The sequence below is a fragment of the Lampris incognitus genome, chromosome 13 (genome assembly GCF_029633865.1).
Source record: "Lampris incognitus isolate fLamInc1 chromosome 13, fLamInc1.hap2, whole genome shotgun sequence".
Taxonomy (NCBI): domain Eukaryota; kingdom Metazoa; phylum Chordata; class Actinopteri; order Lampriformes; family Lampridae; genus Lampris; species Lampris incognitus.
Genome location: NC_079223.1, coordinates 11,259,933 through 11,287,838, shown reverse-complemented (window position 1 = coordinate 11,287,838; position 27,906 = coordinate 11,259,933). Strand labels below are relative to the sequence as shown.

General features: G+C 48.5%; 2 protein-coding genes across 2 annotated transcripts in view; one reads left to right on the top strand and one right to left on the bottom strand.

The window, feature by feature from the left end:
- Positions 1-9,556, top strand: part of LOC130123229 (spectrin beta chain, non-erythrocytic 2) — a 43,468-nt gene extending 33,912 nt beyond the window's left edge. The window contains exons 24-32 of the mRNA XM_056292364.1: positions 3,884-3,994; positions 4,144-4,218; positions 4,325-4,411; positions 5,211-5,302; positions 5,468-5,553; positions 5,651-5,714; positions 6,264-6,493; positions 8,035-8,175; positions 8,635-9,556. Of these exons, the coding sequence (XP_056148339.1) occupies positions 3,884-3,994; positions 4,144-4,218; positions 4,325-4,411; positions 5,211-5,302; positions 5,468-5,553; positions 5,651-5,714; positions 6,264-6,493; positions 8,035-8,175; positions 8,635-8,861 (1,113 nt within the window). The 3' untranslated portion in view covers positions 8,862-9,556. The remainder of the gene's footprint in view (positions 1-3,883; positions 3,995-4,143; positions 4,219-4,324; positions 4,412-5,210; positions 5,303-5,467; positions 5,554-5,650; positions 5,715-6,263; positions 6,494-8,034; positions 8,176-8,634) is intronic.
- Positions 1,522-27,906, bottom strand: ntpcr (nucleoside-triphosphatase, cancer-related). The gene is made up of 6 exons (XM_056292365.1): positions 27,836-27,906; positions 26,754-26,916; positions 26,561-26,663; positions 22,463-22,672; positions 21,231-21,298; positions 1,522-1,737 (listed from the first exon to the last, which is right to left on the bottom strand). The coding sequence occupies exons 1-6, from the start codon at positions 27,873-27,875 to the stop codon at positions 1,671-1,673; spliced, it is 651 nt and encodes a 216-aa protein (XP_056148340.1). The 5' UTR covers positions 27,876-27,906; the 3' UTR covers positions 1,522-1,670.

Here is a 27,906-nt window from a genome sequence, read left to right as displayed (position 1 = left end):
CCTGCCACAAGGGGGGGACTAGTCTTGTAGCCCCCTCACCCCGTCTTGTGCTATTTCTCCCTATGATGGCAAGCAGTATATATGAATAAGTATCTATAACTTGAGATACAATAGACGCTTCACTCTATTTGAGGGATCTTCTCAAAGTATCATTAATTTAACCATATGCAAAGTCTGCATGACCGTATGCGTGACTTAAGTAACCATTAATGTAAGTCAAAAAGTAAAAACAACCATCTGTATTTTTGGTAAAATTCACAATTTCCTATTGAAATGCAGTCATGAATCCAGTTATGAAAATATCCAAATGATATTTCCTATCAGGGCAGTTTTCAAACAACAGTTATTGAGATTAGAAAAGAACCATGTTCCTTTTGCATTTGCCCTCCAAACTACTGCATATATGAGACTTAATATGAACTGTGTAACATCTAATTAAAAATCTGATGCAGGATTTGAAATCGATATGTTGAAAGGGACCATTCCACGTTGTTCCTTTAAAGCACAGTTTATGCGAGAACGACTTTTAATTTTTGTTATTTTTGTGGGGGTTGTTAAGAATTTTTGATAAATAATTCTGTATTATGTTACAAGTTATAGTCGCTTGCTTTCTCCTGCCATCACAACTTCTCCTTGCCCCCCTTAAGCTTCTCGGATGAGCCAGAGGTTTTTAGGTTTGAAAGGCAGAGATGACGAGGGCAATATGAAAGCGAGCTGCTTACAGACGTCTCTGCCTGGTATAAATGTAGACGGAGGCTTGCCCTTCTCCTTATGTCATTTTGCCACAGGCCTGACGTAAACATGGTCTTATTTGTCTCTCCACGACTTTGCCACAATTGTGTGAAATAAGTGACCTCATCCCTCACTTCCTATGAAAGTTCTGCTCCAAAATGGCTCCCAGCAGGAGTGGGGTCTGAATGGCAACAGAGGCGCAGTCATTAGGCGGAGAACTGGGGCTGAACTCTCAAGAAGGGCCCCAGACACGATGATTTATATTCTGGCAATGCCACGGCACCACGAGATTAGTCACAGAGTTGAAAGGTCAAGCCATTACAGCTGCATATGACGGCATGTTCAACCACATATGATTTTGATTACATCCTGCAAGAGCGAAGTGCGATAGCAATCTTGTCCATGTTCATCTGTCTTTCTAAAAAAAAATGTCTTTTTTTGTTCTTTTACATGTGTGCATTGCTGTGTGACTCGAGGCTTGTACAATCCTGGCTCCGTTGTTCCCTGAATGTGTGGGATGTGTATATGCAGGAAACAGGGGCTGATGTATGTTATTGGAAGGTAGCTGATTGTCTTAGTCATTTTTGCTCCTATGTCATCATTCATTTGCAACATATGTGAGATGAAACTAAAGAGTCTTTGTTTCCAAAAAAGACTGCAAGGCTCTGGCCTGCAGTGAGCATGAATCTTGGTTAACCATGTGCAATAAAGCAAAACAGTCTATAAATGAAAAAAGCAGTCACACACATGCCTAATATCCCCCCCCCCCTTTTTTTATTATAGGTAAGTACCTATTTGCATGTGAAGGATAACAACATGGCTCTGACCCCTGTGTATGAGAGTATCACACTGCCCCGCCAAAAGAGCTGCCCCGCCTCCTCAGTCTCCTCCTCCTTATCGCCATCCTCTTCCTTGCTGCCTGCTCCAGCGCCCGCATCTCAGACGGCAGCCAGCGTGTCCTTCCACTCTTTGACAAGGAGTGGCAGCAGCTCCATCTTCAGCAGCCTGAAGAGAATGGGCAAGAAGAGGAAGAGGAAGAGAGATGCACGCAGACACACTATCCAGAAAATCATGGGGGTGGAGGAGCACACTGAGGAGGAGCCACGCTACGCCTGTGAGACAATGACATACAACACACACACATGGCCAATGAAGGAGGGCAGGAAGAAGAAAAGCTCAACAAAGTGTCCAACTGGTGGGGAAGCGAGGGAGTATGTGGCTTACATGAAGAACCCACTGCTGAAGGACATTGACACAGAATGCTCGGGAGAGTACAGCATTACCCCGTATGCAGTGTCGGAGGGGCCGTCGGCTCTGCCTGCAACCGGTCAGGCAAAGAGCCACTGCAGGTTCCTGTCTCTGGGTTCAGTGCTGAGCTTCGACCTACCTAAGGATGTGAGTCTCATCCCCAGCATCCAGGACATCATCACTATTGCCCCTCCGGAGTCCAAGACAGGAGGCGGGACTCATGACTCGCGCTCCCAGAGACCCACTTCCCTCAGTTCATTCAAACAGACTCGACCCCATCCCGCTTTCACACAAAGCCCTGCATCGATGGACTATCCAGAAACACAGACTCAGATGACTGTAGTAAAAGATCTATCTGATGAGGATGAGGGATCCCAAGCCCCCTCAACTCCTTCCCAGGGTGGGACGGAGGAGGACCAGACAGTACCATGTAATGACCTTTGTAAAACCCAGTGCAGCTGCTCTGGGATTGTCAGTCTGCATGGGGATACAGAGCAGGAGTGGGACAGCATGTCTTCACAAGTCATCTCCGCTGCAGCCTATGTTGAGGTCCCTAGGCGGCCTTCCCGATTGCCTGAAGATGGGCCTTTCGTCCAAGTGCACAGTCCAACCACAACCACCCAGAGTCACGAATGCCTCAGTGTTCACACACTAATAAAAGACCTCCATGGACATCAGTACCATAGAACTGCAAGACCTGCAAGAACTGCAAGTCCACGTGAGGACAGCCCCGGCCTATCATGCACCCAGAGCCCAGGCCAGGCTGCTCACATGGTGGTGAATTTGAGGTCCGCCCTGAACGTGACTGTTCGAGAGAACTCAGTGGACTCTGGTGTTTCCAGCTCTGGCAGCTTCAAACTCTGTGCTGATACCACGTGTCTGGACATCCCCCTTCCCAGAGGAGTGGTTGGGAGGCTCATGTCCCTGGAAGTTGGGGGAATCGACTGCACAAACACTCGGATTAACGTTCAAGGCTTCGATCCATCCCCAGACTCAGCGGAGCTGGAAACTGAGCCCATCCATCCAGATCACCAGCAGTTTGAGGAGGAGGAGAAGGAGCTTGAAGACATCTGGAACCACAGTAACACCTACAGACAGAGTATCTGCTCTGACATCATGTACCAGCCCCACCAGGAGGAGGTCAGCATCCCTTCTGACCGGCCCGCGGAGTCCTTCACAACCTCGTCCTCACCTAAACCCCAGCCTGTGCTCTATAGGAAGCTGATAACAGCCTCAGCACCCAACCTCCTGGTGGCCGAGCTCAGATTGCCGGCCTCCATCCAGAGTTTGCTGGGCTACGACAAGGAGCAGAGGTCCAGGGATCAACTCTTACCTCTGGCCAAGAGAGATAGGAGGTCGTGGGCAGCCTTCCCCCACAGGGAGCAACCCTGCAAGCCTTCTTCATCTGTAGTGAACGAGACGGCATCTGACCTGGTGAAGCTGCCAGAGATTAAAGACAGCCAAAGGTACATTTACCAGTACAAAGCCGAGGAGGAAGAGGATGACAGAAAGGAGGAGGCAAAGGTGGGAGAGCACGCGGGCTGTACAAAGGTGAGGTCTGCGTCTGATATGCTGTCTGATGTTGACACCTACTAGACTGTCCTGTCACATTCTCCCCCTATTAACTATTCTGCCTCAGCTATTGTCAACCTTTTCACCACAGCCCCTTTAAATTATTCATGAGCATTTAAAAGTAATATGTTGAATTGTTAACAGAGTGTTTGTAAATATTTAAACAGAATGTTGAATCGCTCGAGAATATGGTATCTGCAGTGATGTATATTTTTATTCATAAATTGTAGTTGGGGTCAGCAGCTTGTGTTACTGCACGCTCTTCATGTTGTTAGATAACTAATATTTGGTCAGTCGCGGTGACTGTAGGATGATCTCTGTCTCTTACTAGGACCAGTCATTGAGCTTACTTTCTGTTCATATGGGCCTGGATGGGGTTTTTCAGCGGGACGTGGAGAATCAGGAACAAAGCACGACCACAGGAGGGCAATATAACACCACGGTGAGACTCCACGCAAGGCTCATAGGGCTTTACACATCAAAAGCGATACCATCAGAGCGAAATCCATTTGAAATTGTTCCCCTCATGTATCATGGGGAGGAATTTCTCATTTTTGTCTAAACTTTGGTACGTATTCAAAAATCCCTCAGAGTGGAAAGCCTGAGCTCCTGGCTATGGAGGGGACCCTTGAGAGGAAGCAAAAGCTGCAGCTGGGGGGCAAGAAAGTAAGAGAGGCTCCATTCAATACGAATTACTACAAGTAGTTCCCACAGACTGCAATATGAACATCAACGCTGCTTCTTGTCTTATTCTTTTATCTTATTTTCACAGGCATCCTCCAGAGCATGGAACCCCTACCATGCTGTCCTGTACAGACACACTTTGTGCTTCTACCAGGACAGAAAGGATACACTAAGGGTATATGGGGGGCTGGGATAATAAAAAGAATCCTAGAGGGTAGCTCCATATGTGACCCCTTTTATTCACACCCTTCTGTTACTCTGAGATGGGGTCACATAAGCTTACCATAGGCAGCCGTGAGGAACAGATCAAAAAGCTATTTTTACCTGTTTTCAATCAGCAGTAGCCTTTTCAAAGGTCTCACCGTGATCCCCCCAGGTCTCTGCATTCTAACTGGTGCGGTAAACTGTTTCACCGGGATGAAATAAATGTTTAAAACCAATATTTGACAGCCTGTACTATTGAGTTTGAGGTGGCTCCGTCTGCTGCAATTATTTGTTGTACATTACGGTAACATGCGGCGAAGTTCAAAGATGGCTCTGTTTGCGGCACCTGCTTCACTTAAATTACCGTAATGTACAGGGAAGAACTGCAGCAGACGAAGCAATCTTCAAACTCAAAATGAACAATACATGCTGTCGAAATATTGGATCTCAACATTTATTTCGTCACCGGTTAAACATTTTACCGCACCAGATGGAGTGCAAAGACCTTTGGGATCACCATGATAGCTTGGAAAAGGTATGCTGATTGACAACAGGTGAAAATAGCTTTTTGATTCATTCCTCATTGCCGCCAGTGGTAAGCTGATAGGACCCCATCTCAGAGGAGCAGAAAGGTACGAATAGATGGGGTCACGTATGGGGCCACCTTGAGGTTAGAGATGTTTTTTTTTGTTTTTGTTTTTTAAATGGATCAAGTGGACAGTAATGGTGTCAAAACTCAAACATGTTGACCTGTCCGTGCTGTTTCCCAGAGTTCTGTGTGTGGCTTGCCGTTGAACCTTATTGGAGCGGAGTGCTCACCGGCCCCGGAGTACACCAAAAAGCCAAACTGCTTCTGTCTGCGGTGAGAATGCAAACCGTTATACCTGTTATGATACAACACGCTATTTCCCTTGGGGTTGTTTTTAGATGAGAGGAAAACCAGTGGCAGATTTAGATGGATGCATCTGCATGTGCCTGACCTCTCTTGAATCCAATGGTTTTGATGGCTGTGTCTTATCACCTTTAGGCTGCGGGATGGGTCCGAGTACCTCCTCAATGCCTCCTCGCGCTTCTTGATGAAGAAATGGATTCTTAAAATACAAGCAAACACTGGTAAACAACAGCAACCCGCTCACCAGTGTTGTGTATTCAAACATTTCCCTCAAGTGACAATGATGGACTGATTTGTGTGATTTGGGGTTTTGGACAGGTCTCAGTGAGTGCTCACCCTCGGCATCAAATGTCCCCGTCATTCAAGACCTCAACATTTCATCGTAAGTAAATCTTAATTTTACATTAAGAAGATGAAAATCTGCGGCATGGTGGTGCAGTGGTTAGCGTAGTTGCCTCACAGCAAGAAGGTGCGGGGTTCGAACCCTGGGGTTGTCCAACCTTGGGGGTCATCCTCTGTGTGGAGTTTGCATGTTCCCCCCGTGTCTGCACAGGTTTCCTCCGGGTGCTCCAATTTCCTCCCACAGTCCAATGACATGTTGGTCAGGTGAATCGGCCATACTAAATTGTCCATAGGTGTAAATGTGTTGGCCCTGTGATGGTCTGGCGGCCTGTCCAGGGTGTCTCCCCGCCTGCTGTCCAGTGACTGCTGGGATAGGCTCCAGCATCCCGCGACCCCACTTGGGATAGGCGGCTTGGATAATGGATGGATGGAAGACGAAAATCTCAATTTGAAATCCTTTTGACACATGCAGAAACACATAATGGCACATCATTTTTGTCACCAATAACTCGGTTGTGTGATTTCGACGTGAAGATGTTCAGTGGTGTTAAAGATCTGCAATATTAACAGCTCTTTGTAATCTCTCTAGCTCTTCCTGCAGAAACCAATCTCCCCACTGTAGTTGTCAAGGTCCGGCCAAATGCCGCTGCTCCTCTCCACATGATGTCACTTCCACTTTCCCCAGGCGCAAATCCACAAGCACCGCTCAAGCCAAAGAGATTGTTGTCCTCACGAGAGACTACAATTACATGTCACAGAGTCTCTCAAAGAGCTTGGATGAGCCAGATCACATCTCATCGTCGAAGACAGGCGGCGGTGGTAAGGATTCTCTGCTGCATGGATCTAATCTTTGTATTTTTGGAAAATCTGGGGGAAGGTTTACTGAGAATATGCTGTTTTTTCCCCCTTTTTTCAGCATCAATCACACGCACAATCACACTCCCACAGTTCTGCACAATCACAACTCATCTCTCCTGACAACTTAGCCCCATATGTGACCCCATCTATTCGTAGCCCACTGTTACTCTGAGATGAGGCAAAATAAATTTATCACAGGCAGCTATGAGGAATAAATCAAAAAAGCTTCTTTTTTTTTTAACTTGTTTTCAATCAGCTATGGTATTTTAAAAGGTATAACCATGGTCCCCAAGGTCTCTGCATTCCAACTGGCGGGGTAAAAATTTAGCCAGGGTGAGATAAATGTTTGAATCCAATATTTCTACAGCCTATACTGTTGATTTTGAGTTCAAAGATGGCCCCGTCTGCTGTACTTCTTCGCTATACGTTACGGTAACTTAAATCCAGTTGACAGCGCCATCTTGGGGTGTCCGGGTAGTGTAGTGGTCTATTCCGTTGCCAACCAACACAGGGATCGATGGTTCAAATCCCTGTGTTACCTCCGGCTTGGTCGGGCGTGTCTGCGGGTGGGAAGCCGTATGTGGGTATGTGTCCTGGTTGCTGCACTAGTGCCTCCTCTGGTCAGTTGGGGCGCCTTTTCGGGGGGAAGGGGGAACTGGGGGGAATGGTGTAATTCTCCCAGGTGCTACGTCCCCCTGGCGAAACTCCTCACTGTCAAGGTGAAAAGAAGCAGCTGGTGACTCCACGTGTATCGGAGGAGGCATGTGGTAGTCTGCAGCCCTCCCCAGATTGGCAGAGGGAGTGGAGCAGCAACCGGGATGGGTCAGAAGAGTGGGGTAATGGGCCAGATACAATTGGAGAGAAAACGGGGCCGGGGCGGGATCCCCCCCCCCCCCCCAAAAAAAACAGCCAGCTTAAAACTTTGCTGCATTTTACCGAAACAGAGAAAAGTGGCGTTGCCCTTTTCCAGACCGGTGTTGCACCGAAATCTGTGACCGGTCAGATTATGTGACCCTGCCCTTAAAATGCTCTCTTTCGGCCCCACCCCCCCAGATGCTAATCCTAATCTTAATCACACCAAACCCACAACTAATATCAGCTGTCTCCAACACAATACCTAAACTTATCCATCTTGAACTTTATGCCTAAACTCAACCTTATTTACACTGCCGTTTCCTGGCTGAAAGGCAGCGTTTTAGCGGAAGGGTCACATTATCCGACGCGTCACAGATTTTGGGTGCACCAAACAATGAGCTGAAAGTTAAGGAAACCTGTGATCGGCAGTACAAGCGATCCTTTTCACATTACAGTGAGTCATTTGATTCACCGTTTAAGTAAAAAAGATTGCTTAACGTGGCTTTAAAGCTCAACTTGGTCATTACACGGGTAATGTTTAAAACCAGTTGACTGACCCTTGCCGACTTTGTGCCCCTCACCCCCCCTCCCTTTCCCATTCTACTTGAAGCTCCTCCCTCACTGGTTTTGGTTTTGTCCTAATCTAGACGATGATTTTCTGAGGTGGACTCCGACCCAGAGACTGTCCGGAGTCTACAGAGACAGCAGGTCTTTTTCCCCTCAGTCTTCTGAGTTCTGTGGTCCGGACTGGCCCGGCAACAAACGTCGCTCGCACTCCTTCACTTCAGGTTGGTTTACAACTCCTGCCATCTAAATAACTGCACGGCATACATCTAATGTATGTGTGTGTGTGTGTGTGTGTGTGTGATGTGGTTGTGCTCTGAAAAAAACTGTAAGGACGAGTATGCACTTTTAATTTCTCATCCAACCATGGCGGCCCAGTGGTTAGCGCTGTCACCTCCTGGGTTTGTGTGGAGTTTGCATGTTCTCCCCATGTCTGTGGTGGGTTTTCTCCGGGTGCTGTGGTTTCCCCCACCATCAAAAAGACATGCATGTTAGGGTTAATACTCCTGTCTGTGCCCCTGACCGAGGCATGGCAAGACGAACCGGAGTTGGTCCCCGGGCGCTGCACGGCGGCTGCCCACTGCTCCTAGCTACACAGCTGGGATGGGTTAAATGCAGAGGAAGAATTTCCCCACGGGGGATTAAGAAAGTAATAAAAAAAAACTATTTCTTTTGTCTCCCAGCAACATATCAGAAGCTCAAGCCTGTGAAGGCGCCCCCTGGAGGCAGAGAGCAGGAAGGCAGCTCCAACTACTCGGTGACTCTGGTAATAGGAGACAAGTCATCGAACATGACCTGGCAGCAGGACGCGTACCAGGACTCGGCTCTGAGGAGCTATGCCAGCCTGCCGCGGCCTCGCAACAAGTCCGTCTTCAAGAAGTTCTTCGGGAGAAAGGACGGACACATCTGAGTTCTGGATCAACTCGACAGGGTTTTGACCAAAATATTTGAGAGATATTTTGAAATGTGCAGTGCACATCTTGGTCAAAGAACAAAAAAAAAAAATCTACTCCAGACCGTATTTATGTTTGGAAGAGTCAGCGCAGTTTTAATTTTGACACGCTTTGAGAATTCACCCTCCGAGGTGAGAAGACACTCCTAATGATCGGTCCTCTATTATTTTTATTATTATTTCTATTATTACAGTTCTGTGTTATTCTGTGTGCACGATTCTTTTTAGTGCTCGTGTGAAAGGAACAAATATTGTGTGAGTTTGCACTGTGGTAGTTGTAGACTCTGATTTTAAAGGCACATTTTCTTTTTCTTCCTTATTTTGTATACTGCCTTTTGTATTTTTTGGACTGCTCTGTTGCTGGGTAAAAAAATTGTGTATTTTGCTAAACCCTCGTAAGACACGACTCTCTTAGGAAACTCTGCTAATGTTTGGGACCGGCTGAAGCAACCTCACCCCGATTTCGCTTTGTTCACATTTTAACTCTAAACTGAATTTAGACCACTTAACTTTACGCCTGAAGATGATTTGCCTACCTACAACGTACCCGTATTGGCAGTTTGAAACTGTTTGTCATCGATTCCTTATCATTAACACGTGTTTAATTTCTAATTTGAGCAAGGGATGGTCATATAATAAATCATTTACCAGTATGCAGTGATTTGCTTCGATTGTGATAATGAACAGATATTAGTCGATCATGATAAATGAATGTTAGTTTCGGTGGCACAGTGGCGCAGCGGTTAGCGCGGTCGCCTCACAGCAAGAAGGTCCTGGGTTCGAGCCCCGGGGTAGTCCAGCCTTGGGGGGTCGTCCCGGGTCGTCCTCTGTGTGGAGTTTGCATGTTCTCCCCGTGTCTGTGTGGGTTTCCTCCGGGTGCTCCGGTTTCCTCCCACAGTCCAAAGACATGGAGGTCAGGTGACTCGGCCGTACTAAATTGTCCCTAGGTGTGAACGTGTCGGCCCTGTGTGAAGGCCTGGCGGCCTGTCCAGGGTGTCTCCCCGCCTGCCGCCCAGTGACTGCTGGGATAGGCTCCAGCATCCCTGAGAGCAGGATAAGCGGTCGGGATGATGGATGGATGGATGGAATATGAGTTTCTCCTGTTCCCTGCACAACGTTGTCTTTTAACCAACGCTTGCCATCATCTCTGCATTCTTCGATCCACGGGGAAAAGGGATGAGACGACTTGACGGAGGACGTCGCTGGAGATTAAAGCACGGGCCCCCGAGCAGTTGGCGTCAGTAGCTTCATATTTGCATGAAAAAGATGCCACAATTCAAAGGCCCTTCCAGGATGACCTCTGCGTGCATCCTGGAGAAGCTGTGAGAATTCTCTACGCACATTACCGCCGCGTAGTCAAGAGAGGAGGGGGGAGATCACCTGCAAACTGCTCCTCCTCAGCACTGCAAAAGCTTCGGCCGTGAGCTGTGGCTGTCCGACGGCGAGATCCACCAGCGCCGGGGAGCAAATTCTCTGGGAGGAGAACGGAGCGGTAACATAGATTCCTTTGTGGTACAAGTATTTTGGACGGGAGTTAACTTCGCTTGTTGGAGCATTTGGGACAGATTATCAGCTAGTTTGTGGCGTCCACCGCTGTCAGCGAACAAGTTATTGACCCTATCGGCACGGCAGCGTCTCTCCGGCTCCTCTACTTAACGAGATCTATGAGCCTTCAACCTTCACAGCATTGACCCGGTCAGTATGATGACACCGCCGATACAGATGAGAGGTCAAAGAGACAGCCCTGTTTAATTCATCTTTGTGGTCATGCAGATGGATACACACACACACACACACACACACACACATAACCACACACATAACCACAGGCTCTGGAAATGTGTGCTGTGACTTTGTCCAAATCATTTAGCAGAAGCAGGCCCATTAATCAGCAGGTACAGCCCAACAATATTTTCACACTGAAATATATTGGTTTTTTTTCCTTCTTCAAATATCACCATATTATAACCTTGCTATTAGATGTTACCATTTTTAAGGCTCCACCCCCCCCTTTTTTTTCTCCCCAATTGTATCCGGCCAATTACCCCACTCTCCCGAGCCGTCCCGGTCTCTGCCCACCCCCCTCTGCTGATCCGGGGAGGGGGCTGCAGACTACCGCATGCCTGTCAGTGAGGAGTTTCACCAGGAGGATCACGCTATCCCCCCCTGCCAGGTTTCTCTCCCCCTTGAACAGGCGCCTCGACCTTTCCAGAGGAGGCGCTAGTGCAGCGACCAGGACACGTACCCACATCCGGCTTCCCACCCGCAGACACGGCCAATTGTGTCCGTAGGGACGCCCGACCAAGCCGGAGGCAACACGGGGATTCGAACCGCCGATCCCCGTGTTGGTAGGCGACGGAACAGACCGCTACGCCACCCGGACGCGCTCCATCCTGTTTTATCTACTTTGAAATGTGAGAACTGCGATAAGCCAAAGCAAATGTGCAATATTTACAACTGCATTTATTTCAAGTCCTGCACGTGTGTGTGTGTGTGTGTTTGCATCCCAGAGGAGAAATTCAGACAACTGGAAGATGCAGAGATGTAGGATTCATTACCTCAAATAATGTCTTGATTTGTTAACAGAAATGACCCTGGCATGCACGCGCGAGCATGTGCGCACACACACATACACACACACACACACACACACACACACACTCATGAGCAGAGGCATTAATCAGAGCAGCTTAGTAGTGGCTTGTGAATCATCATCAAAACTGTTAAAAGTTTGTTTGACTCAGCTGGGTGTTTTACCGTACCGGGAAAACACCCAGCTGCCACTAATGTACACCGCCTGCAAAGGAAACAGTCTTGTTAGAACTGAACTCACTTAAGAGCTTTTCATTCCACCCAAAAAATACAGCCATCAGCCAAAACATTAAAACCACCTGCCTAATATTAAGTAGGTCTCTCTCGAGCAGCCAAAACAGCTCTGACCTGTCAAAGAATGGACTTGAGAAGATCCCCGGGGGTGTCCTCTGGTATATGGCACCAAGTTAGCAGCAGATCCTTTAAGCCCTCTAAGTGGTGAGGTGGATCGAACTTGTTTTTCCAGCAGAACCCGCAGATGCTCAGCTGGATTGAGATCTGGGAAATTTGGAGGCCAAGGCAACAGCTTGGACTCTTTGTCATGTTCCTCAAACCATTCCTGCACAATTTTTGCAGCGTTGCAGCGTGCAGTATCCTGCTGAAAGAGGCCACTGCCGTCAGGGAATACTGCTGCAGTGAAGGAGTCTGCTTGGTCATTAACCTGTATTTTGAAAGGTGTCAAGTAGGTGCGTGTCAACCCGTTGTACTGAAGAGGGATTCAGGCTAGTTTTGGCCATTTTAATCTGAGATTTTGCACAGGCTCCCCCCCCCCCCCACTCATCAGTATTTCTACATTTAGATCCCCCTTACAAGCCTCAAGTGTTAAATCTGAGGTTACAGTGGAAGCTGGTGTAGGCCAGTTGTACATCAATGAAATGAAACCCCTGCCATTACAATTCTTATTCATTAACTTCTCCAGTGGTCAACAGCCCTCAACAATGCGTGCTGTTCAGAGAAAATAAAACTTCCTAATTGTAAACCCATCAAAAAGTGTTTCCTTTGGATGTTGTGTCTAATTGATAGTTACTCAAACGTCATTAGTGCATTCCCTGTGAAAAGATCCTGAATTTTCCCAAGTCCACTTTTAGTCCACAATTGGAAGCCTGCATCAGATATTTACCTGGTGCAAATGGAAAATTACCCCTTATGGGATCAAACCCTGATAGGGGGGAGCCTGGTATACACATGTATTTTATCACATCACACCACACCTCCATCATATTACTTAAAATGGGCTTAAAGGTATGCTTCCTCATATATTTCAGCCCAGCTAAATGTAAAGAAGGATGTTGATAGAGCTTGATTCCATAGCCATCCACTGGGGGATCCGTTGAAAAGCAAAACATTATTGTTCTCAGCCGTGCTGCCCAGTAATACCGTTGGAGGTTTGGGCATTTTAGCCCCGCTTTATCAAATGGGAGTTATGAGAGGCGAATTCCAGGGTGCTTTGCGTTCCATATGAACTCAGTGAAAGGTTTCCTCATCCTTGAAAATACATAGCTAGGTGGTGCCAGGGGAATATTTTGGAATAATAAAGAAATTTTGGCTATATTTTCATTTTTAGTATATTTATCCTTCTAATGAGAGAAATAGGTAAGGACATCCAATGGTCTATAGACTGTGATACAGAATCCATGACAGGTTCATAATCAGTGGACAGAATTTTGTCTAACAGCGGGGCAATATTAATGCCCAGATAAGTTGCTGCTCCACCCCCTCTTCCGATCCGGGGAGGGCTGCAGGCTACCACATGCCTCCTCCGATACGTGTGCAGTCGCAAGCCGCTTCTTTTCACCTGACAGTGAGGTGTTTCACCAGGGGGATGTAGTGCGTGGGAGGATCACGCTATTCCTCCCAATTCCCCTTCCCCCCCGAACAGGCACCCCGACTGACCAGAAGAGGCACTAGTGCAGAGACCAGGACACATACCCACATCTGGCTTCCCACCCGCAGGCCAAGCTGGAGGTAACACGGGGATTCCAACTGGCCATCCCCATGTTGGTAGGCAATGGAATAGACCACCATGCTACCCAGACGCCCCAGGCTAATGAGTTTTAATAAAATAAATCAGGAATAGAAAAATCTAATTGTCTGAAAACAAGATGACATCGTCTGTAAAAAGTGAGATTCTGTCTTCTGTGGTTCCAGTCTGAATTCCATGTTTATGCGTTCTGACTGCTATTGCCAAGGGTTTACTTGCCAGCATAAACAGAAGTGGTGATAAAGGTGAGCCTTGGGGGCAGCCCCTGTTTATTTTAAAAGTCTTCGATACAACATCGCTAGTCAACACCTCTGCCGAAAGTTGTTCATGTAGTAATCTAATCCAATTGCAAAACTTCTGTCCAATCCTAAAATGGACAATGACACTAAACAGGTATGGCCATTCAATTCTGTCGAAGGCCTTCTCTGCATCAATTGAAAGAAGAGCCGTGTCTGGTGCCCCTTTTATAAGATATTTACTACCCTTCTGACACGGTGGAAGCCTTGTTTTCCCTCTATAAAACCATTCTGAGCCTTTCCCACAACAGAAGGGAGTATACCCTCCAATCTTTCTTGCTATAACCTTGCATAGGACCTTTATATTAGAATTCAGTAAACTGAAAGGGTGCAAATTTCCTCATTTGGTCTAAGGTTTACCTGGACTTGGTAACAAAGTTATTAAGGCTTCTCTCATTGAGGGTGGAAGGACCCCATTGGCATAGGACTCTTTATAAACTTTTTATATAAAGGGGTAACTAATTTATCTTTGAACATGTTGTATATGTCAATTCGTAGGCCATCTGGTCCAGGTGTCCTACTGAATACATGTCGAGTCATTAGGATATTGATTGGGTGTCAAACATGACCAGCCCCTGATCTCCTGCTATCTGTGGTATAGCAAAGGAAAAGGGGTCAAATTGACCGAGCCACTGTCGATGAGGGATCACTGGGGTTTGGTCTAATTTCATCAATGAGGTCCCCATATGTGATATTTAACCCGATATGCAAGGTTAAATGAGTTAGAGTTCAGGTTTAGAACATCACGAATGGGTGATTCCTCCACAGATATTTGAGCTTCGCACTTCAGTGTTCAGCAGCCATCTTTTCACACGAGCTGCAAACTCTGGATTGTAATTTGTGAAATGGCAAATTGCAGAGTGATGGTGCACAAGTTATTCTTCGTTTTGTTATTTCACAGACACTGCAGCCTACCAGGTTTTCTAAAGCTCGAATCTACTCAAAAAAAAAAAAAAATCCTCATTATTAAATTATTGAGTTTCCTTCATTAATCCTCTTGGGGAAATTCATTTACTGCAAATTAACCCATCCTGGCTGTGATCTGTGTAGCTAGGAGCAGTGGGCTGCCGCCTTCATGCTGCGCCCGGGGACCAACTCCAGTTCTGTTCCCATTGCCTTGCTCAGGGGCACAGACAGGAGTAGAAACCCTAACATGCCTGTTTCTTTTGACGGTGGGGGAAACCGGAGCACTCGGAGAAAACCCACCAGACACGGGGAGAACATGCAAACTCCACACAGAGGACGACCTGGGATGACCCCCAAAGGTTGGACAACCCCGGGATTCGAACCCAGGACCTTCTTGCTGTGAGGCGACAGCGCTAACCACTGCGCCACCGTGCCGCCCAGGGGGAGAGGCGAGAGGCAGGGATGCATTTTAGAATGGCAGCTCCTGTGTCCCATAGGCTGCGTGACCCCAGGAGCGCTCCGTTATTCTGCCCCTCCCCATTATCTCAGCTAAGCTACATTTCCAAGGGTGTAAATGACGTCCCACAACACTAGCGCAGAGGATTTGTATGGACGACAATACGGAGACTTACGCACAATTCATTCTGGTACGTGTAGGCGCCGTGGGAAAGACTCTGTGAGCAGGTCAGCACCGATTTCTCTGTCAATATAGTACACAGTGAGCACTTTTCTGCTTCAATTGACTACTCATCAGTACTGATTAAACGGCCACAAAAGCATCTGTGAAATTTCCCTTTAAGTCTGGAGAATGACACCCACATCCTCAGTGGGTCTGTGGGCTAACAGTTCTGGCCAATAACAATAACAATAATGATAACAATGTTATTGATAGGGGGTTATCAAATAGTAGTGACTGGCGATTAGAGAAAAATAACAATCGATCCCTTTGTGTCCGGGCTCCAAGTGTCCTCTGCCCCGCCCTCTGACCTCCATGTCCTCCTCCCACAACTTCCTCACAGCCAGCCGCATTGGAGATTACCTCCCCCGCGTCTCTCTCTCTCCCTCTCACACACACACACACTCACACTCACAAATCTATACTTGTGGGGCCCCCTCATTGACTACATTCATTTCCTAGCCCTTAACCCTAACCTTAACCACGCAAACTACATGCCTAACCCTAACCCAAACCCTAACCTTAACCACGCAAACTACATGCCTAACCCTAACCCTAACCCTAACCCTCACCTTAACCTAACACTAATTCTAACCCTAACCCTAACCCTTACCCTTACCCTCACCTTAACCTAACACTAATTCTAACCTTAACCCTAAAACCAAGTCCTAACCCTAAAATAGACCCTTTTACTCGTGGGGCCCCATAAAATGGCCCCACAAGGTAGGATAGAAAAACATGGTACACACACACACACACACACACACACACACACACACACACACACACACACACACACACACAGACAAAATGATGCACTCTGACTCAGCTCATGTGTCACCCGTGGGGCTGGAAACCTTGTCTTTTTCTCCGTCTAGCCCTCCTCGCGCTTGTATATACAGCCAAGTCATCGAGACAAAAATGCAGAACGCACAAAATGATAAGACAATACAGAAAAGAAATGCACCTCACCCCCACCATCTGAAAATGAATAGATTTAAAAACAAATATATAAATTAATTAAAAAATAAAAACATGAGTCTCATGCACCGGCAGCTACGGTTCCTGTGTGCGACCGTTAGCCGCCCATGAGACACACCCGGGACCTGTGGCAGGTCGACCTGTCGCAGGTCCCGGGTGTGTTAGGAGTCCAGGTGGGGCGGGCGGAGCCCTAGATAAAGACTAACTCACGAGAATTAGTGCAATTATTTGTTCTTTCGCCAGACTCGAAGGTCACGGAGGAGAGCCAGTGTAAGAGGAGGAGGCTGCCCGCAGGTCTGCGCTCCTCTCCCCTCCCCTCCCCTCCCCCCCGGGAAGATAAAGATAATCGTGTTACCGGAAGGATCCACACCGCTTAACATTAAAACGATTCTGTGCGTGTGTGTGTGTGTGTGCGTGTGTGTGTAAACGCATCAAAAGCAGGTTCTTAATGTCCGAAGTAAACCAGTATTGTGAACGGGACTATCCCGCCTCTCGTGTGGGGAACAGCGAAGGCAGAAAGCGGCGCGGTTGTTCAGTGCCCGCGGTGCATTTTGTCTCTGCAGGCCATTTTAGGGATCATCTTCTCTGAGCTTTGATCCCTCAGCTTTAAAAGTAGCAGGGTATCAGGGTGGAGGGGGCGGAGGGGGAGGGGAGGGCGTGCTAGCGGCCAGCCTACACACGAGCTTTGAAACCCAACACTGTCTGGCTTCGGCGGCCCCGAGGAGTCCATGGGAGTGATGTAATGGGAAAACCGGTGGGGGGGGGGGGGAATCAGTGGCGGTGGGCAGCAGTTTGGAGCAGCGGTTAGGAAAGTAGATAGTAAAGTAGATCACTTTACAGCCCTGGGAGCGGACTGCCCACCTGTCAGCACCGCTGGACTCGAGTCACCATTTAGTTATGCCCATTAGGAGAACGAGGTAAATTAGAGATCACATGTCGTGGTTTTATTTAACAGCACTGGACATTATAATCATCAGCCCTCCCGGTGCTAAAGGGTATCGGGATCCTTGTGGTAGAATTTACGACAACTCGCGCCAAGGAATGTCCTATCTAAATGGCTTTGACAAATGCTCACCACGCTTCCAGTAATCTCTCTGCCACCATACAGATGCTAAGAATCCTTCGCATGCCAAATAATGCAAACAAACCAACAAAGACCCACCCATCCGTCCATTATCCAAACCGCTTATCCTGCTCTCAGGGTGGCGGGGATGCTGGAGCCTATCCCAGCAGTCACCGGGCGGCAGGCGGGGAGACAACCTGGACAGGCCGCCGGGGCCATCACAGGGCCGACACACCCATTCACACCTAGGGACAATTTAGCAGGGCTGATTCACCTGACCTGCGTGCCCTTGGACTGCGGGAGGAAACCGGAGCACCCGGAAAACATGCAAACTCTGCACAGAGGACGACCCGGGACGACCCCCCCCCAAGGTTGGACTACCCCGGGGTTCGAACCCAGGACCTTCTTGCTGTGAGGCGACCGCGCTAACCACTGTGCCGCCGTGCCGCCACGAACGAAGACAAAACCACTTATGAGGTGGATTTTGAAAACAAACAGTCAGATAATAGGTTAGCCACTGGTTTGGAAAGGCCGGGGTAGGTAGGCATTGTCTGTTTCCCCACGTAGCCTCCGGACAACGTTCTGGCTTTGCATTTGTGCCAAGTGGACCTTGGACAATGACGCGTAATGTGCGCTTCTCCACAGCTGTCATTGTGCCCACTGAAAAACTGAACAACAGCATAATAAGTAGAACAAAATATATATTCTCGTCTAATACTCGTCTAAGCACCCCCGCCCCACCGCCACCATCCGCCCGACAGCTCCCTTTGTCCTGGTTTGTTGGTAAGCTCCACGCATTCAAGCACTCCTCATATGGACGGGGATAAAGGATGCAGGGTGCAACAATGACATCTGTCCCACGGATTCGGTGCGAATGCATCAATGCGATACGCATATTAAGGGTAAATTCAGTTCATATTAATTCAGTCATCCAGTGTAGCATCACACCCCGAAAATCTTAACACTACTTAGGATTCAGCAACGCATGCAGCTCCCACTTGGACACTGGTCACCTGTGAGGAACCCCGAGGTGGTTACGGGGTGAAATGGCGACTTTGGTGACAACACAACTGCAGGAAATGTATCCCAGTACAATAATAAGGGGTTCAAAATTAGATGAATGTTAAATCCCTCCGACCCGTTCAACTATCTACATTACTAGGGGTGGGGTGGGGTGGGGGGCAAAAATCAATTCGGTGTAGGATCGCAATTTCTTTTACACAAGATAGATTTATTCTCTCGTGCCATGAATCAATCTCTTTCAAAATGTATATTTCGGACCATGAAATACAGCCATTTATTTTTATTTCAGTGGGAGCGAATCAAAGAAAATGCATGCAACTCTTACGAAATCCTTTGGACGGTGTGCTGGAATAGAAACAAGCAAAGAGAACAGTTTTTATTCCTTTGACTTATTGTTTTTTTTTTTATGTTTTATGTTTTTATGCTCGGTGCTTTTGAAAGATTTGAAGTTTTTATGATGGTCAAAGCAGTTAAAAAGAAGAAAAAGAAAATCCAATATACAGCCGAATCAAAATATGTCAAAAGAAGAACGGTGATCTTATCAAATCATGATCCAAGAACTGATAAAATCGGATCGTGAGGTCCCTGGAGATCCCCACCCCTCTCCATTACCTCCATTACAGAGTTGAACTTTCCGGTGCGGCGTAAGAATGGAGGTGATTATCTTGATAATACTGTCTTTTGTGCTCTTTCGCAATCCCACGCAACATCGCTAATGTCGTTAGAGGCCCATTACGCCAAAACACAAGCCTGCGTGCACTCGCAGCAGACCCGAGGCAGGCGGCGGAGCTGGCACGGCCGCCAAGACCGCCTCTGTTACTGTTACATAATCCATCTGCTGCCCTCCTGCAGGGGGCCCCGAGTATCACCTCCAAATCAGGACAGAGCCAGCGACCTTGGCAGTGCTGCTGGATTTGCCCCACGACGTACCCCATCACCACCTCTGCAGTCAGTGAGTTGAGGCTTTTTTTGTGGGTTGCTTGTTAAACCTGTTGCCTACAACTTGGGGGCCAGTGTGTTGGCACATTTTTGTCTCTATCCGCGACTCGGCGAGCGTTAGCGGCCATTGATCCGGAGGTCCATCAGAGGTGGCCGAAACAGATGCTGGCACAGCAGCAGGTCTGACGCACATCACAGCCGGACCTCCTAAACACAGCCGGCTTGACAGGACACATCAGTTATGCAAGCAGTGTTAGGAACAAGTCAAAAAAGAAAAAAAAAAGCTTTCCGTGTACATTCACTTTGAAATGACCCGAAGACACACTGGTTTCCGAACAAACAACCTTGCTCGGAGATTGCTGTTCGAAACCTTAAAACATCTGCACGGCTTTACGGCGCAAGAAACACATCAAGGGAAATTCTGCAATCCCGTAATCCTGAAATAATCTTGAGCCACGGTGCTTTGATTCCATTCCTGGATCCAAAAAAAAAACACAAAAAAAATTCAAAAAACGAGCCCGTCACACAAATCAAATGAATTTGACCTATTAAACCTGCAGCTGTCTGTTGACAGTCACAGGGACCGGCACACGGCTGCGAGTTTGACAACATGTCCGGCTTTGCGGCGGTAATACCGTCTGCGGTCGAGCTCTCTTGACCTGCGTCAGCAGATTAGCAAGCGCGTTTAGACATCTGGAGAGGCCCGCGCTCGGCGATACGACGCCGCCCTCCTTCACTGTAACCTGCGAGACGCCGGCGGCCGCAGAAAACACGTGGGCGGAAAGTTCATTCTCTCCTAAAACGGGGGAATAAAACGTCTCCGGCAAGAGGGAAGCTCGTTTGTTTGTCCCGTTTATTATGGAAATAACATCGGAGCATGTCTTTTTTTTTTTTACATATTGCAATGAAAATACTGGGGGAGAAAAACAACAACAACAACGCTATCCCGCAAACTGTCAGAAGGCGTAAACATAGCAGGACACGGACGCCGACCGCGGCCTAAGTGTGCCGACTTCTCCGGCTCGTCGTCTTTCTAAGTGCTGCAAATTCAAATTGCACAGAACTCTTCAAATATTTCTTCCTTCTCAACAGTAATACAAACGTTTTTTGTGATCATTCAACTGGGCCTGTGTCAAAAACGATAACAGAGGCACTTGAATTAAACATGACAACGCCCACAGACACAGTTCCCTGCTATTCCTCTCGATACTCCGATACGCCCGCTGACAAAACCATCCCGTCCACGTCTGAACAAACGGAGCGCGGCCTCGGCCTGTTTCCACTCCGACGACTGTTTTTGCATTTGTGCTGGTGAATGAAAAAGCATGTGAAGACCGGTCATCGTGCAGTTAAATATTGATTGATTCTTCACTGCACGAGCACATCCGGAGGCCGACAATCCGAGAACAGGGCAGGGTCACGCCACGGCGAGCAGAGGAGCCTCTCTAGGGGCCGTCGTAGGGAAAAAAAACACTTCTCCTGGAGAATACATTAATAGCAAATATGGCCGCTGATCACGACGGTTTAACTAGAATAGCCTGCTAGCTTTATATGGTATTGTTACACACAGCAGCAGCAATCCCCAAATACAAACAGCCGTTTTCACAACTAGATGCTTCTGACTCCAGGGGGCAGTTTATCTTTGCATTACTAATAGATACCTCCCCGTCTTCAATTATTCACCATCCATTCCCTTTTGAGATGGCATTTGGAAGAAGAAGAAGAAAAAAAAGTGACCGCATCTCCGAATGGATGTACGTAATGCACGCCACTACCTGATACAACCAAATCATACAGATCTTAACGTCGGCACTGTGATGCGCAGCAGCGAAGGGGTTTTCGATAAAGTGGCGCTACATCTGCCCCTTACTGTTTCAGACACTCCTGAAGAGCTGAGACGACGTCTTGGAGAATGGCATTTCTGTTCTCCTTGGACACCTAGGGCAGAAGAGGGACGAGAAAGGCAAATACTGTTACACTCTGTATAGGCCATATTCCTGTATAATGGCCAGTGGCTGTCTTCTTCTTTTTTTTTTGTGGATTTTTTCCACCATCCCCCATTTTCTCCCCAACTGTATCCGTCCAATTACCCCACTCTTCCGAGCCGTCCCGGTCGCTGCTCCACCCCCCTCTGCCGAACCGGGGAGGGCTGCAGACTACCACGTGCCTCCTCCGATACATGTGGAGTCACCAGCCGCTTCGTTTCACCTGACAGCGAGGAGTTTCGCCAGGGGGGGGGCGTAGCGAGTGGGAGAATCACGCTATTCCCCCCCAGCCCCTCCCCCAAACAGGCACCCCGACTGACCAGAGGAGGCGCTAAGTGCAGCGACCAGGACACACACCCATATCCGGTTTCCCACCCGCAGACACGGCCGATTGTGTCTGTAGGGATGCCCGACCAAGCCGGAGGGTAACACGGGGATTCGAACGGGCGATCCCTGTGTTGGTAGGCAACGGAATAAACCGCAACACCACCTGGACGCCCCGGTGGCTGTCTTCTGAGTATACAAATAAAAGGCTTTCTGCTGCAAAAAGCAAAAAGCACAGGCTTATACGGAGAACAGCGATACCGTGTTTTCTCCCACGGGCCGAACCCCTGAAGAGGAAAACAATGGTCCACTTGAGAAATCAAACGACAGGTTAGAAAAATCCCACGCCTGTCCTTGTGCAAGTGGTAAATATTCCCCGAAAAGGTCTAAAGATTATATTTACCACAGCAATAATCTGGTATGGTAATATCTGTCCCGGGACGGCAAGCGTCTTTTAAGGCAGTGGCCACAACTGAACGGGGATTATTCTGTGGAAAATTATTTTGACATTTTGGGCCGTCCTTTGTTGTCAAATCAGTCACGCATGATTTCAGACTTAATCCTGCTATAGGAAGAGCGATAATGCCGGGGCCGTGCCCCTTCTGCGTAAGTGAGCAGGCGGACTTACTGGAGCGGTTAGTCTACTGAGACCTGCTCGGTACAACGTCGACAAGATTTCTATCCTGCAGTGTGGAAACCCATCCCAGGAGTTAAGCGCTCGCACACACCTGAACGGGTTTTGGTTTGTTCGTCTGCTTCAGAATACGTGTCTCGTGTCTGAGCGTGTACTTACAGTGAAGACCTTCACGTCGCTCCTGTGTCGCACCTCTTCCACCAGGCCCAGTGGTTTGCCCTTGGGGATGGGGATGGTGCCCAGGATGGAGTAGGAAGAACTATCCAGGGTCTGCCTCACCGCCCTGATGAATGACTGGCTAAAGAGCTCCATTTTCCCGATCTCATCGATGACGAACACCAGCCGACGGCCCCCACCGGCTGACCCTGCCTGAGATGAGAAAAGTTATCTTAGGGTGAGGCTGTGGTCCTCATAGGCATCAGAGATACAAACCTCATGGTAGGAAGATAAACTGACCGGACATAAAATCACTCAGAATTCATTCAAGTACACACACCAGTTTGGAATATTGAAAAAAAAAGGTGATTGGTATGCAAAAGTGACGAGTTCACATCACAAAAAAATTGAATTTGGACTTTATCAACGAACCAAAATAGGCTTTCAGTTCTCACTGGTGTGATGTCATGTGTCCAAACTGACTTGGTCAAAGTTCATATACCTGGTAAATGTGATTACCACTGACTGATGGTACAGTCTGTGGTCTTGTCTGCACTACGGACACCACGGGTGCTAGAAACGAAGATAAAGTGGAATATGCGCGGTCAAGGCAACCGAGAACATCTCATTCAGTACATGTGCAGGTGTCGCTCAAAAGTTCACTTTTCATGTCCGACTAATGACGGCCAGTTGACAGCCAGACGGCCCCTTGGACACTTTAGTGCCACTCTGGAATGCACATAAACACAGCCCCTCGGCGAGCTAATCAGAGAGCTGTGATGACTGAGGGAAACAGGAGAGTCTCGTTGCCGTGATACAAATGTGGTTAGGGTTGCCACCCGTCCACGATTCTCCCGGACAGTCCCGGATTTTTGTCATCTGTCCTGGAAAAAATAATGACAGGAAATGTCCCGGAATCCGAGTATTTTCGAATGATGCATAGATGAGTGAGAGAGAGAGAGAGAGAGAGACAAAGACAGAGAAAGAGACAGAAAGAGAGAGACAGAAAGAAAGACAGAGAGAGCGAGCGAGCGAGAGAGAGGAAGACAGAAAGAGAGAGAGAGCGCGAAAGAGAGACAGAGACAGAAAGAGACACAGAGAGAGAGAATCAGAAAGAGAGAGAGAGACAGAAAGAGAGACAGAGAGCGAGAGGGAGGAAGACAGAAAGAGAAGAGAGAGAGAAAGAGAGACAGAGACAGAAAGAGAGACAGAGACAGAGACAGAAAGAGAGACAGAGAGCGAGAGGGAGGAAGACAGAAAGAGAGAGAGAGCGCGAAAGAGAGACAGAGACAGAAAGAGAGACAGAGAGAGCAAGAGAGAGGAAGACAGAAAGAGAAGAGAGAGCGAAAGAGAGACAGAAAGAGACAGAGAGAGACAGAGAGAGACAGAGAGAGACAATCAGAGAGAGAGAGAGACAGCCAGAAAGAGAGAGAGTTTGTTGGTTTAGACTCTACTCCAACGCATTGTGACGACAATTTATGCAGCCCCAGATGTGACCTCTCTGAAGCAGTCCAGCAGCATGACTTCGTCCTTCTGCGATTGTTGCGAAATATGGAGGCAGAGGAGCAACTGACAGTCACGCCAACGGTGACAAGCATAAACGTCCGATGCTAGAAGAAGAAAGGCAATAAGTGGTTTGCTGAGGACGAGAGGCCGATCTGAAGAAGACAAGGTGACAGCGGCTGAAGTTACATCAGTCTACCACTGAGCGCGGCACGGCCATAAATGTCTATCCACTGATTGTGGTAATACGCTCGGCTCCGAGGCTTTTAATGACTCAAGCGCTGCCACCGAGATGGCTTGTGGCCGTACTAAATGTGACGCTATAGCGCAGAATGTCTTGGCACCCTACAGCCAGGACCATTTAGCAGCGGAGCAGAAAAAACAAAAAGAGTTTTTCCTCGTGTCAAACCCGGGCGACATAAAGCTTTGTCCATACACTGTCCGGTGTTTCCCAGAGACCGAGGGTGTGCGATACAGTCTACCATGATGAGTCCTACGGGACGAGCAGGACAATTTATCTGCAGACCGTTGACGTCACCGAACGTAACACTGTCCACCAGTCAAACCAGTGCTTATAGAGCAGACAACGGGGTTAATTATGGGCAACGCAACTCCTCCCCCCCCTTTCTCCCCAATTGTATGCGGTCAGTTACCCCATTCTTCCGAGCGTCCCGGTCGCTGCGCCGCCCCCTCTGCTGAGCCGGGGGAGGGCTACACTACCACATGCCTCCTCCGATACATGTGGAGTCGCCAGCCGCTTCTTTTCACCTGGCGGTGAGGAGTTTCGCCAGGGGGATGGAGCACGTGGAAGGATCACGCTACCCCCCCCCCCCCGAACAGGCGCCCCGACTGCCCGGAGGAAGCACTAGTGCAGCGACCAGGACACATACCCACATCCGGCTTCCCACCCGCAGACACGGCCAATTGTGTGTGTAGGGACGCCCGACCAAGCCGGAGGTAACGCGGGGATTCAAACCGTCTATCCTTGTGTTGCTAGGCAACGGAATAGACCGCTACGCTACCCGGACGCCCAACGTAACTCTTTTTACCAGACGTTAAAGGAGCTCAATCCGAAAATTGTGAAAGGCAACTGCAAATGCCACCTTGTACACAACACGCTCAAAACAGCTAAGCGAGTCCTCAGCGCGGCAGGAAAAGACGTGGAAGATGTTGTTTCGGAAGCCTACCGCGAGTTTTCATGCTCTGCAAAGTGAGCCCAGAATCTGAGGGAATTTTGCGAGTCCACCTCAACTCGATATAGAGAAATGCTCAGACACGTGCCTACCCGCTGGCTTTCTCTGCCGCCCGCAATTCGGCGAGTCCTGGACTGCTGGCCTGCACTGAAATCATATTTTTTGTGACTGGCCAGCTTCGACTTTCTAAGCATCATCTGGAACTTCATGGGTGGTGCTGATGCTGCGGAGAGCAGCAAGACAGCTGCGACGATCGCCGAGAGCCTCTTGTTGTTCATGCGCAACATAATGCAAGAGTTTGATTCTGCCATTCGAAAGCCGAAGGACGGAAAATGTGGCCCGTTGCAGTGGCGTGAAATCGAGAGCACTGCCACAAGCCTCGACTCGGGATTTGATGAGGACAAACTCTACCGTGACGTGGAAATACTGAACGAGGTCATCTCCTCCATGATCTCCAAAGACGCGAATCCAAAGAAGAGATGGGCGTTCTTTTTCAGCGAAGACAACAAGCGACAGAATTGCTCAAGAGTTTCTCATACATTTTTTTCCAGTTCCCGTCAGTGAGGCTTATTGTGAACGCGTTTAGTCACACGGAGCCCCTGTGGTCTGACCAAAGGAACAAGTTATCGGTTGCAATGGTGAAACGCAGAACTTCAACTACGATCATATCTGTCTGACCAGTTGCCATGGTATTATGATAACTGTAAGAATATAGAAAGTAGGGAGCTCCTTAAATGCAACAAAATGTTTATTTGTGCTGAACTACTGCACTACTAATAAATACTTTGTTGCAATCAAGGAGCGTCCTACTTCAGTATTTTCTTTTTATTATTATGGCCTAGTTTGGAAGCCCTTCTCCCACTGTTTTTTGTGATTATGTAATTATTACATTGTGAAAATGACTGTAGCGATCAGTGTGACTTCCAGGCAAATGCTCTAAGAAAAATGCAAATGACCTGATGGTCATTGCATTTATGTCCACAGTGCCATTTCATGTCATTGTCAAAACTGAATAAAGTTGTTATCACACATAACCTGTACGTCATTTTATTTCAAGCGGTAATGTCACAGCCAGAGTCTGATCGTTTCTAGTGCTGTTATGGGACAGTTTCACTATCAGATATGGCCTATTCAGTCCTAATGTTTCCTCTTTTGTATGATTACCACTATCTATTCATATTTAGTCATCCAAAGGGTATTTCACAAAGCTGGCCAACTCACAAGCCAGACTTCTGCACTAAGTAAAACCTGGAACTTCTTCAAATACGGAGCACGGACTAAAGCAGAAATAGCTGTTCTGAGTTTTTACTCGGCATAAATCCGGCTCACTCAGTTTGCCAGCTTCGTGTGCGTCCAGGAGTTTTACAGGACTGAGGTGGCAACCTTAAATGTGGTGTGACCTTACATTTCTGAAGAGGGGGAGAGCCGTGTTTTCAAATGAAGATAAATCAACCACATACTGTCCAACTGTGTACTCCCGTCTTCCTTGAGCCATTCCAGCAGTGTTTCTGTAGGTTGGAATTTGGCAGAAGTTAACTTCTTGGGGGTGGGGGTGGGGGGGTAATAAATAGATAATTAGTTGTGTCATTGCTCACTACCTGACTCTGGAAAGATGGCCCCTCTCCCCGGCCATGGTGACAACGTCAAATCCAACTCTCCGGCCTCCATCCCTCACCTCCTCTGTGTAGAAGCCTTCAACGCCCACACCGGATGACACCAGGGCCTCGCACACCTTCTGAACGAGCGTGGTTTTCCCCACACCTGGACCCGAGGACAGGACAGGACAGGACAGGACAGAGGACAGGACAGGACAGGGGACAGGACAGGACAGAGGACAGGAAAGGGGAAAGGACAGGACAGGACGGGACGGGACGGGACGGGACGGGACGGGACAGGACAGGGGACGGGACGGGACAGGACAAGGGACGGGACAGGGGATGGGACAGAGGACAGGACAGGACAGGGGACGGGACGGGACAGGACAGGGGACGGGACAGGGGACGGGACGGGATAGGACAGGACAGAGGACAGGACAGGACAGAGGACAGGACAGAGGACAGGACAGGGGACAGGACAGGACAGGGGACAGGACAGGACAGAGGACAGGAAAGGGGAAAGGACAGGACAGGACGGGACGGGACGGGACAGGACAGGACGGAACAGGACAGGACAGGACGGGACGGGACGGGACGGGTCAGGGCAGGGCAGGACAGGACAGGACAGGGGACGGGACAGGACAGGGGACGGGACAGAGGACAGGACAGGACAGGACGGGACGGGACGGGACGGGACGGGACGGGACAGGACAGGACAGGACAGGACAGGACAGGACAGGACAGGACAGGACAGGACAGCGCCATTACTTCAGATTAGCGTATCTGTGTCTGTCACGTTTAAAGGTACCTTTTTAAAGAGACGTTGTAGTTATCTGGTTCGTTTGCTCGGACGCGTCGAAATGGATTTCAGCAACCTCACGAACAGTATAAGTAGAATAACAATACGGATTTTAACACTCATTCATCGTGTACAGCGGACCTGTTTTCCCCCCCTCGGACCAGAACTTGCCGTCCAGGACTAGCGAAGTCCAGCCGACGGCCAGGCTGAGATAACGCACTAAGCCGCTGGTCGAATCCGCTCTGAGCTTGCGGTAAATTGGGTCTGGGTCTGGGTCTGGTTTTACCTGGAGGTCCGGTCAGGAAAACGTGCTTGAACATTTTCATCAGGAGTCATTCACGGTGCCGCCACGCTTCC

Excerpts from the sequence above, each read along its gene's own strand:
- ntpcr (XM_056292365.1), bottom strand. The coding sequence starts at position 27,875 with ATGAAAATGTTCAAGCACGTTTTCCTGACCGGACCTCCAG. Across the intron at positions 26,917-27,835 it reads TTTCCTGACCGGACCTCCAG|GTGTGGGGAAAACCACGCTC; the intron begins GTAAAACCAGAC and ends CCTCGGGTCCAG. Across the intron at positions 26,664-26,753 it reads GGCCATCTTTCCAGAGTCAG|AAACACTGCTGGAATGGCTC; the intron begins GTAGTGAGCAAT and ends TCCAACCTACAG.